At 43.1% G+C, this 12,053-nt stretch overlaps 1 protein-coding gene across 11 annotated transcripts in view; it reads left to right on the forward strand.

Annotated features, from left to right (window-relative positions):
• The window catches only part of mia2 (MIA SH3 domain ER export factor 2), a 34,629-nt gene that overhangs the window by 7,450 nt on the left and 15,126 nt on the right, over nucleotides 1-12,053 (forward strand). For 10 of the 11 annotated variants that reach the window (XM_029713110.1, XM_029713114.1, XM_029713113.1 and 7 more), the window contains 11 exons: nucleotides 952-1,083; nucleotides 1,195-1,305; nucleotides 1,458-1,529; nucleotides 1,683-1,793; nucleotides 1,952-2,023; nucleotides 2,161-2,265; nucleotides 2,532-2,654; nucleotides 3,947-4,058; nucleotides 5,370-5,416; nucleotides 5,524-5,614; nucleotides 6,406-6,544. In XM_029713110.1, coding sequence (XP_029568970.1) covers nucleotides 952-1,083; nucleotides 1,195-1,305; nucleotides 1,458-1,529; nucleotides 1,683-1,793; nucleotides 1,952-2,023; nucleotides 2,161-2,265; nucleotides 2,532-2,654; nucleotides 3,947-4,058; nucleotides 5,370-5,416; nucleotides 5,524-5,614; nucleotides 6,406-6,544 — 1,115 coding nt within the window. Of the gene's footprint in view, nucleotides 1-262; nucleotides 480-951; nucleotides 1,084-1,194; nucleotides 1,306-1,457; nucleotides 1,530-1,682; nucleotides 1,794-1,951; nucleotides 2,024-2,160; nucleotides 2,266-2,531; nucleotides 2,655-3,946; nucleotides 4,059-5,369; nucleotides 5,417-5,523; nucleotides 5,615-6,405; nucleotides 6,545-12,053 lie in introns of those variants that run through there. The other variant, XM_029713120.1, reaches the window with a different exon arrangement.

A 12,053-nucleotide genomic window follows, 5' to 3' on the forward strand; every position in this document is an offset into this window, starting at 1 on the left:
TAAATACGCCTCAGTCTGCCGGTGTGGCGTTCTACGATTGGTGACGTTGAAAATATACCAACTCAACGTTAGGCAGGAAGTGGGAGTGTTGTAACAATTACCAATAACTCTTTTGATTGAAAAGTCAGATAACATATATCATTGTAAAATATTACAATTATATAAATCAATAAATATTCGTTTTAGGAAAAAATAAACGAAAGTGAGTCGTTTAAGTGAATCTGGCGTGCATAAAATAGCAACAACCTCCACCGTACGTTTCAGCGTCATGACGTTACCCGCTACCACTATCAGGTCCAAGTAACAGCTGAGCATTCGTTTTTTCAATGTTATCTAACATAATCCTGAAAATAATATTTAAATGAAATATTCGACAAATGGAAGATCAAACAAGTGTCGAGACAGTCGCTACTCAAGTGACTGATTTCAAAATGACAGCAAGGACCTATTACACTCTTGCCTTGGAGAAAGCGAAAGATGTGAGTCACGTGTCATTCTATCTAACGTTAACTTGGACCCATCACTGCTAAAAACATCAACTGGTGTTATCAAGCAAGCTAGCCAACTACTACATCATTTTATTTGTAGGGCTGTCAGATAAGGCTTATCTAGCCAGTGTCTCGTGTCTTGTTGGCTATGAGAGCACTGTTGCCTGGTAAACTAACGTAAGCTAGCTAACTACTTAGCTAGATAACTAGCTATCTAAGTTGCTGGCTAGCTAGTTAGCTTGTTGAGGCTCCTTATAGCATTGACAATCACTTTACTTCTCAGTAACTCACAACAAGTTGTCTCTGTGTTTGGAGGAAGTTGGACGTTTGAACTATCATGTATCCACAATCCAGGGCCTGAAACAAAAATCTATAGCAGATCTATAATGATTATGTAATTTCTCTGATTTTAATAATACTTACAAAAATATATTATTATATATATATTTTTCTTTCTACCCAGGTCGTGTCATCCTTTCCTGATGACATAAGGCCAGGTCCTGACCTGTATGGACTGCCATGGGAAGCTGTCATCGTCACTGCCTTACTGGGGTTGGGCACCCTTCTATTGTTCAGCTGCAGGTTCTACCAATGTGTAAGTTGTCTGATATTATTATCAGCATGCAAGTATAGGGATGAACAACCACATTCTTTATTTTGATTGGCGAGTGACCAAGCTCACAAAATTGTTCCATTGTTTCCACAGATAAAGAGTAGACTGTATTCAAGCAAAGAGAGGCGGATGGGCCTGAAGGTGGCTGAACTATTAGAGGAAAAGTGCAAAGTCCTTGAGACTTTGAGTGACGTTCAACAAAATGTGAGGCCTATGTCAAATAATCCTGTGTGTGTGTGACTGACTGGATTTGCAAACTATTCAATGCAATTCCCTTTGAAATTACATGTTTTGTATGGACCTGTGTGTTATGAATGCCTTTGCTACTGTTTATGTTTATTCATGTACCTTTTTAGTATGAAGAACTGGAAACTGCCCTGCGGAATAGTGGCGTTTTGGCTCATGTCGCAGAGAGAGAGGATCTGGAGGTAAGACAAAGATACTACACGGTATGATTGTTCTCAATACTGAAGAAACATTCCCAAATATCACAGCTAAATAACACTGCCAAGTGGTATAAAAGGACTTTGTGTGCGTGTGACTTTCAAGTCCCAGTAAAACTATAATGGTGTCCTCCTCAGGTGATGTCCCAGAAGCTGAAAGAGTCAAATACACAACTTGGAAATGATATAGAAAAGTTAAAGGAGGACCTGAATATCCAAAGAGCGAGGAGGTTGCAGCAGGAGGAGACAGTGAGTTTACCTTTGGACTTCTTTCTCATCACCGTTTCCTGTGTTTTGAAGTTTATGCGTTGACATGTTTCAGCTATTGTTATTATTTTCCGTTTTCCTCTTTGCTCTCATATTTCATTTTTTTTTTTTGAGTTGTGGTGTTGTGTGCAATTCTTCAGATTGCAGATATGCAGGAAACCTTGAAAACCTTAGAAGAAGAAACCAGGGACCTCAAGTCCCAGATAGAACAGGTAAAGTCTGATCTCCCCATTACAATGTTATATATTGTGAACAACATGTTAATTGTAATTCCTTCCCATAAGGCATTTTAAATCTGTTGACACAGTCAGAGCCAGGTTAGATGTAACTCATTCTGTTATCATTTCAGGCACAGACAACCCTGAAAATATTTGACGTGAACAGTGAAAGGAATCAGAATAATCTGGAGGCAGCAAAAGAAGAGAAGGTGTTGCTCCAGGAGAAAAATGGCCAGGTATGTGACCTGACATCTAAAATGTACATTTTCATCTATATCCAGGCCTACTCACGAATCAGAGCCATAGATGCAGTATCTATGTGTGTGGCTCTGTCACTAATAGTGGTGTATACTCCAGTTCCATATCAGCCTTTGTTGCCATGCAAAACAAGGCATTTGAAGTTTCTTGTTACACAAAGAACCTGCATGGGTTGTCCTGAACAGAAAGCAGAAAGAGTCCTATAGTCTGGTGGGGTCCTCACCCTCTCCCCCTCTTCCCACAGCTGGTCCAGGAGGCAGAGGGCTGGGGGGAGCGGATGAGTGAGCTGGAGGAGGAGATGAGGATGTGTGAGAGCACCTACACTGGAATGCTGCAGGATGCTACCAACAAAGATGAGCGCATCAAGGTTTGCATTCATATTACTGCACTGGCAAAAACCACATGCAGTAAGATGTCTAAAACAAATATTTGTGTACCTTGCCCTGTACTGGAAAAACCAGTCAACACCCACTATGAAGATTACTTGGGGTTTCAAATGAGCATAAGTTAAACACCCTAAATGGCTCAACCTATTTAAGGCTATGATAAGCATCATAATGGAAATCCTTTATTGCTTGTTATGTAATTATAAATTGCATGTACTGTGAATGTGGACACCCCTTTTGAATTAGTGGATTTGGCTAGTTCAGCCACACCTGTTGCTGACAGGAATATAAAATCGAGCACACAGCCATGCAATCTCCATAAGAAACATTGGCAGTAGAATGGCCTTACTGAAGAGCTCAGTGACTTCCACCGTGGCACCGTCATAGCATAGCACCTTTCCAACAAGTCAGTACGTCAAATTTCTGCCCTGCTAGAGCTCCCCTGGTAAGCTATGTTATTGTGAAGTGGAAACGTCTAGGAGCAACAGTGGCAGGCCACACAAGCTCACAGAAAGGGACCACTGAATTGCTTAGCATGTGAAAATCGTCTGTCCTCGGTTTCAACACTCACAACCGAGTTCCAAACTGCCTCTGGACTTAACGTCAGCACAATAACTTTTTGTGTCCTTGGCTGAGCAGCCGCACACAAGCCTAAGATCACCATGCGCAATGCCAAGCGTTGGCTGGAGTGGTGTAAAGCTCGTCGCTATTGGACTCTGGAATAGAGGAAATGTTTTCTCTGGAGTGATGAATCACACTTCACCATCTGGCAATCTGACGTACGAATCTGGGTTTGGGGCTGTTTTTCATGGTTTGGGTTAGGCCCCTTAGTTCCAGTGACGGGAAATCTTAATACTACAGCATACAATTGTCTACAATGTCATTGTATGCTTCCATCTTTGTGGCAACAGTTTGGGGAAGGCCCTTTCCTGTCCAGCATAATGCCCCTGTGAACAAAGTGAGGTCAATACAGAAATTGTTTGTCAAGATCAGTGTGGAAGAACATTACTGGCCTGTACAGAGCCCTGACCTCAATCCCATCAAACACATTTTGAATTAATTGGAACAGAAGAGTGGAGGCTGTTAGAGCAGCAAAGGGCAGACCAACTCCATGTTAACGCCCATGATTTTAGAATGAGGTGTTCGACAAGCAGGTGTCAACGTACTTTTGGACATGTAGCGTATGTGTTTTGTTGCATGTATACAACACAAGAAGTTCTCAAGAGTAAAATAAAGTTGAAGTTTGAATGGTAAAGCCTTCTCTCTCCATCAGTCCTTGACAGACTGCCTGTTGAAGATGAAGGACTGGGACTCAGTGCTGGAGGACGGCACCAACAGAGAGGAGAGGAGTGGGACACAAGGGACAGAGAATGGAGAAGGACAAGGTGAGATTCTCTTAATGATGTATACAAGGCTGACCACTTTAAAAAAAAATATATATATATATTTCACCTTTATTTAACCAGGTAGGCCAGTTGAGAACAAGTTCTCATTTACAACTGCAACCTGGCCAAGATAAAGCAAAGCAGTGCGACACAAACAACAACACAGAGTTACACATGGAATAAACAAACGTATAGTCAATAACACAATAGAAAAAAATCTATGTACAGTGTGTGCAAATGAGGTAAGGCAATAAATAGGCCGTAGTGGCGAAGTAATTACAATTTAGCAATTAAACACTGGAGTGATTGATGTGCAGAAGATGAATGTGCAAGTAGAGATAGTGGGGTGCAAAAAAAAAAATAACAGTATGGGGATGAGGTAGTTGGATGGGCTATTTACAGATGGGCTATGTACAGGTGCAATGATCTGTGAGCTGCTCTGACAGCTGATGCTTAAAGTTAGTGAGGGAGATATGAGTCTCCAGCTTCAGTGATTTTTATTTTTTATTTTTTTTGCAATTCGTTCCAGTCATTGGCAGCAGAGTACTGGAAGGAAAGGCGGCCAAAGGAGGAATTGGCTTTGGGGGTGACCAGTGAAATATACCTGGTGGAGTGCGTGCTACGGGTGGGTGCTGCTATGGTGACCAGTGAGCTGAGATAAGGCGGGGCTTTACCTAGTAAAGACCTTATAGATGACCTGGAGCCAGTGGGTTTGGTGACGAATATGAAGCGAGGGCCAGCCAACGAGAGCATACAGGTCGCAATGGTGGGTAGTATATGGGGCTTTGGTGACAAAACGGATGGCACTGTGGTAGACTGCATCCAATTTGCTGAGTAGAGTGTTGGAGGCTATTTTGTAAATGACATCGCCGAAGTCAAGGATCGGTAGGATAGTCGGTTTTACGAGGGTATGTTTGGCAGCATGAGTGAAGGATGCTTTGTTGCGAAATAGGAAGCCGATTCTAGATTGAATTTTGGATTGGAGATGCTTAATGTGAGTCTGGAAGGAGAGTTTACAGTCTAACCAGACACCTAGGTAGTTGTCCACATATTCTAAGTCCGAACCGTCCAGAGTAGTGATGCTGGCGTGCAGGTGCGGGCAGCGATTGGTTGAAGAGCATGCATTTTAGTTTTACTTGCATTTAAGAGCAGGAGGCCACGGAAGGGAGAGTAAGGCATGGTCAACAGGCTTTTGCTCACCATCTCTTTGGATCGTTTTTTAAGGAGTCAAGATATTGACTGAGGGGTGTCTACATATGGTTATGTGTCTTCCCACATTTAACTTATTTGTTAGTTTTTTTTGTTCCACAGATAACCATCAACGACAAAGAATACAGAAACTCATTCATGCAGCCAAGGTATGTCTTCTCTTCAACAACTGAAATGATGGCTTAAAAACAAAACTCTTATCAGCGATAAATGGAAGATATGAGACTCTTTTTTTTTTTTTTTTCCTTCTCTTTAGATGAATGCGGACTTGAAGTCGGTGGATGAAGACAAGGACAGGGTGTTTGCTAAGCTAGCAGATGAAGTCAAGGCCAAGGAGGACCTCCAAGGTAAGCAGAGTAGTCAGCTGTTCAATAGTAATTCCTCTGATCACGGTGGGTAACAAAACAACGTTTGTTTCATAATGTATATAAAATGTAGGTCTATTGAAAGACGCTTCAATAGCTGTTTTCATGATAACAGACAATTTTTACATTTTAGTAATTTAGCAGATGCTCTTATCCAGAGCGACTTACAGTTAGTGCATTAATCTTAAAATAGCTAGGTGAGAACCACATATCGCAGTCATAGTAAGTAAACGTTTTCCTCAATGAGGTAGCTATTAGCAAAGTCAGTGCAAGTAGGAAAAGCCAAATACTAGGGTTAGTTCAAGAAAAGCGAGGGTGTTTTGGGAATAATCAAGATGCAAAGACAAAAGGTCGGTTTCCCAGACACAGATTAAAGGGATACTTAGCATTACTAGTAAATACCCATAGACTTCCAGTTATTGCATTTACATTTTACATTTTAGTCATTTAGCAGACGCTCCTATCCAGAGCGACTTACAGTAGTGAATACATACATTTCATGCATTTATTTTTTTGTACTGGCCCCCCGTGGGAATCGAACCCACAACCCTGGCGTTGCACACACCATGCTCTACCAACTGAGCCACTAAAGCTAGTTAGCATTGGTTCGTGAAACTACCTCCCACTTCCTTCATACTGGACAGAGATACATAAAACTGGTATCCAAGTTCATCTGACTTTGGGGAAGTCGATTAAAGGGCCTCATTACCAAAATCCCAAAGTATCTCTTTGAGCCTAGACCTGGACTAAACAGCTTTACTGTTGTGTTGCAGAGGGGATTAAGAAACTGGAGAATGAGAAGGCCTCTCTGCAGACAGACAGTGAGAAGTACACGGGCCAGGTGCAGAGACTCCAGCAGAAACTGCAGATCATGACAGAGATGTTCCAGGAGAATGAGCTCAAACTACACAGGTACTCTACGGGAGCCACACCAACGCTGACCCAAATGCACAGCTTCATCTATAAACATTCAAATAACATTTTATTGGTCACATACACGTGATGTTATTGCGGGTGTAGCGCAATTCTTGTGCTTCTAGCTCTGACAGTGCAGTAATATCTAACAAATAATAAATTGCACAACATATACACACATCTAAGTAGGAATGAATTAAGACTATATACATATGGACGAGCGATGTCAGCGGAACAGACTAAGGTACAGTAGAATAGTATAGAAAAACAGTATATACATATGAGATGAGTAATGCAAGATATGTAAGAATTAAGTGTCTAAGATACCATAGAATACAGTATATACATATGAGATGTGTAATGCCAGATATGTAAAACATTATTCAAGTGACTAGTGTTCCATTCCTTAAAGTGGCCAGTGATTCCTAGTCTATGCCTATAGGCTGCAGTCTCTAATGTGCTGTGATGGCTGTTAGAAGCTGTTTTTCAGTCTCTCGGTTCCAGCTTTGATGGACCTGTATTGACCTCGCCTTCTGGATGATAGCGGGGTGAACAGGCAGTGGCTCGGGTGGTTGATGTCCTTGATGATCTTTTTGGCCTTCCTTACTCCCCGTTCAAAAAATGTAGAACCAAGAAACAGATATAGCCCTTGGTTCACTCCAGACCTGACTGCCCTTGACCAGCACAAAAACATCCTGTGGCGTACTGCATTAGCATCAAATAGCCCCCGTGATATGCAACTTTTCAGGGAAGTTAGGAACCAATATACACAGGCAGTTAGGAAAGCAAAGGCTAGCTTTTTCAAGCAGAAATTTGCATCCTGTAGCGCAAACTCCAAAAAGTTCTGGGACACTGTAAAGTCCATGGAGAATAAGAGCACCTCCTCCCAGCTGCCCACTGCACTGAGGCTAGGAAACACTCACCACCGATAAATCCACGATAATTGAGAATTTCAAAAAGCATTTTTTTTATGGCTGGCCATGCTTTCCACCTGGCTACCCCTACCCCGGTCAACAGCTTTGCACCCCCCACAGCAACTTGCCCAAGCCTCCCACATTTCTCCTTCACCCAAATCCAGATAGCTGATGTTCTGAAAGATCTGCAAAATCTGGACCCGTTCAAATCAGCCGGCTAGACAATCTGGACCCTCTCTTTCTAAAATGATCTGCTGAAATTGTTGCAACCCCTATTACTAGCCTGTTCAACCTCTTTCGTATAGTCTGAGATCCCCAAAGAGTGGAAAGCTGCCACGGTCATCCCCCTCTTCAAAGGGGAGACACTCTAGACCCGAACTGCTACAGACCTATATCTATCCTACCCTGCCTTTCTAAGGTCTTCGAAAGCCAAGTTAACGGATCACCGACCATTTCGAATCCCACCGTACCTTCTCCGCTATGCAATCTGGTTTCCGAGCTGGTCATGGGTGCACCTCAGCCACGCTCAAGGTCCTAAACAATATCATAACCGCCATCGATAAGAGACAATACTGTGCAGCTGTATTCATCGACCTGGCCAAGGCTTTCGACTCTGTCAAGCACCACATCCTTATTGGCAGACTCAACAGCCTTGGTTTCTCAAATGACTGCCTCGCCTGGTTCACCAACTACTTCTCTGATAGAGTTCAGTGTGTCAAATCGGAGGGCCTGTTGTCCAGATCTCTGGCAGTCTCCATGGGGGTGCCACAGGGTTCAATTCTCGGGCCGACTCTTTTTCTCTGTATACATCAATGTCGCTCTTGCTGCTTGTGATTCTCTGATCCACCTCTACGCAGACGTGCACAATTATTAGCAAGTGAGTATTCTGATCTTATCATTGTTTCTATTCACATTTTCGAACTCCAAACCATATAAACTTGAATGCTTATTGGATTTAATCATTTTCAGGTGATATGTATTTGTGTAATGAGGGAGGGTGTGGCGCAAGTGAATAACACCTTATATCAAGGTGTGCATAATTATTAGGCAGCCTCATTACCTCAGGTAAAATGGGCCAAAAAAGAAATTTAACTGACACTGAAAAAAACAAGAATGTAAAATGCCTTTCAGACAGATGCGACACTCTTTAAATAGCTAAACTATTGAGGTGTGACCACCGGACATTCAAACGTTTTGTTGCGAATAGTCAACTGTGGCGCAAAAAACGCATGGGGAAGAAAAGGCACAAATAAACTGCAAAAGACTTGAGAAGAATTAAACGTCAAACTACCAGGAACCCATTATCCTCCAGTGCCACCGTATTCCAGAACTGCAACCTACCTGGAGTGTTCAGAAGTACAAGGTGTCAAGTGCTCAGAGACATGACCAAGGTCAAGAAGACTGAAACAAGACCACCACTGAATAAGGTTCACAAGTTGAAGCGTCAAGATTGGGCAAAGAAATACCTGAAGACAGATTTTTCTAAGGTTTTATGGACAGATGAAATGAAAGTGACTCTTGATGGGCCCGTGGCTGGATCAGTAATGGACACAGGGCACCACTTTGAGTCAGGTGCCAGCAAGGTGAAGGAGGGGTACTGGTATGGGCTCCTATCATTGAGGATGAGGTAGTTGGACCTTTTCGGGTCGAAGATGGACTGAAACTCAACTCTCAAACCTACTGCCAGTTTCTGGAAGATTCTTTCGTCAAACAGTGGTACAGGAAGAAGTCCTCAGCATTCTAGAAGGCCATGATCTTTATGCAGGACAATGCTCCATCACATGCATCCAAGTACTCCACTGCTTGGCTAGCCAGCAAGGGCCTCAAAGATGCCTGAATAATGACCTGACCCCCTTCCTCACCTGACTTAAATCCTATTGAGAACTTGTGGGCCCTTCTCAAATGTGAGATTTACAGTGATGGAAGACAATACACCTTTTTGAACAGCATTTGGGAGGCTGTGGTTGCTGCTTCAGCGGAAATTGATCGTGAACCGATCAAGAAACTGGCAGACTCCATGGATGGAAGGCTCATGGCAGTTATTGAAAATAAGGTTGGCTATATTGGTTACTGAATATTTTTGAAAGGCCAAAATTTTTTATAATTGTCATTTTGTGTTATCTGTTACTTAAAAAATTGAGAATAAACAAGTGAGTTGAGAGATTATTTTTGTAATTTAGTTGCCTAATAATTCTGCACACTTATTTTCCTGAGAAAGACACAACTCACTTTTCCTTTGTTAAACATTCAGGTTTGAGGTTCAATAACATTTTGGATTGACTGAGAGCATTGTGTTTGTTCAACAATAAAATTAATCCCGAGGAATATAATTTGCCTAATAATTGTGCACGCAGTGTACTTCTGGCCCTTCTTTGGACACTGTTTTAACTAACCTCCAGACGAGCTTCAATGCCATACAACTCTCCTTCCGTGGCCTCCAACTGCTCTTAAATGCAAGTAAAACTAAATGCATGCTCTTCAACTGATCGCTGCCCGCCCGTCCAGCATCACTACTCTGGACTGTTCTGATTTAGAATATGTGGACAACTACAAATACCTAGGTGTCTGGTTAGACTGTAAACTCTCCTTCCAGACTCACATTAAGCATCTCCAATCCAAAATGTAATCTAGAATCGGCTTCCAATTTCGCAACAATGCATCCTTCACTCATGCTGCCAAACATACCCTCGTAAAACTGACTATCCTACCGATCCTTGACTTCGGCAATGTCATTTACAAAATAGCCTCCAACACTCTACTCAGCAAATTGGATGCAGTCTACCACAGTGCCATCCGTTTTGTCACCAAAGCCCCATATACTACCTGCCACTGCGACCTGTATGCTCTCGTTGGCTGGCCCTTGCTTCATATTCGTTGCCAAACCCACTGGCTCCAGGTCATCTATAAGTCTTTGCTAGGTAAAGCACCGCCTTATCTCAGCTCACTGGTCACCACAGCAGCACCCATCAGTAGCACACGCTCAAGCAGGTATATTTCACTGGTCACCCCCAAAGCCAATTTCTCCTTTGGCTGCCTTTCCTTCCAGTTTGCTGCTGCCAATGACTGGAACGAATTGCAAAAATCACTGAAGCTGGAGACTCATATCTCCCTCACTAACTTTAGGCACCAGCTGTCAGAGCAGCTCACAGATCACTGCACCTGTACACAGCCCATCTGTAAATAGCCCATTCTCACTGCCTCATCCCCATACTGTTATTTATTTAGCTCCTTTGCACCCCACTATCTCTACTTGCACATTCATCTTCTGCACATCTATCACTCCAGTGTTTAATTGGTATAATGTAATTATTTTGCCACTATGGCCTATTTATTGCCTTACCTCCCTCTTCCTACCTCATTTGCACACACTGTATATAGACTTTTTCTATTGTATTACTGACTGTATGTTTGTTCCATGTGTAACTCTGTGTTTGTCGCACTGCTTTGCTTTATCTTGGCCAGGTCGCAGTTGTAAATGAGAACTTGTTCTCAACTAGCCTACCTGGTTAAATAAAGGTGAAATAAAAAAATGTAATATGACATTGGGTGCTGTAGGTGTCTTGGATGGCGGGTAGTTTGCCCCCGGTAATGTGTTGGGCAGATTGCACCAACCTCTGGAGAGCCTTGCTGTTGCGGGCGTTGCAGTTGCCATAGCAGGTGGTGATACAGCCCAACAGAATGCTCTCAATTGTGCATCTGTTAAAGTTTGTGGGTTTTAGGTGACAAGCCAAATTTCTTTAGCCTCCTGATGTTGAAGAGGCTCTGTTGCGCCTTCTTCACCACGCTGTCTGTGTGGGTGGACCATTTCAGTTTGTCTGTGGTGTGTACGCCAAGGAACTTGAAGCTTTCCACCTTCTCCACTGCAGTCACGTTGATAGAGGGGTGCACCCTCTGCTGTTTCCTGAAGTCTACGATCATCTCCTTTTTGTTTTGTTGACATTGAGTGAGAGGTTGTTTTCCTCGCACCACACTCCCAGAGCCCTCACCTCCTCCCTGAAGGCTGTCTCATCATCGTTGGTAATCAAGCCTACTACAGTTGTGTCTGCAAACTTGATTGAGCTTTGAGCTTAATGATGAGCTTGGAGGGTACTATGGTGTTGAAGGCTGAGCTATAGTCAATAAACAGCATTCTTACATATGTATTTCTCTTGTCCAGATGGGATAGGACAGTGTGCAGAGTGATGGCGACTGCGTCCTCTGTGTATCTATTAGGGTGGTAAGCAAACTGAAGTGGGTCTAGGGTGGCAGGTAAGGTAGAGGTGATATGATCCTTGACTAGTCTCAAAGCACTTCAGGATGACAGAAGTGAGTGCTACGGGGCGATAGTCATTAAGTTCAGTTACCTTTTGCCTTCTTGGGTACAGGAACAATGGTGGCCATCTTTAAGCATGTGGGGACAGAAGACTGGGATAGGAAGAGCGTGAATATATCCGTAAACACACCAGCCAGCTGGTCTGCGCATGCTCTGAGGACGCGGCTAGGGATGCCGTCTGGCCAGGCAGCCTTGTGAGGGTTTTACTCGCGTCGGCCACTGAGAAGGAAAGCCCACATTCCTTGGTAGTGGTCCGCGTCGGTGGCATTGTTATCCTCAA

Source organism: Salmo trutta, chromosome 25, assembly GCF_901001165.1.
Source record: "Salmo trutta chromosome 25, fSalTru1.1, whole genome shotgun sequence".
In the NCBI taxonomy this organism is placed as follows: Eukaryota; Metazoa; Chordata; class Actinopteri; order Salmoniformes; family Salmonidae; genus Salmo; species Salmo trutta.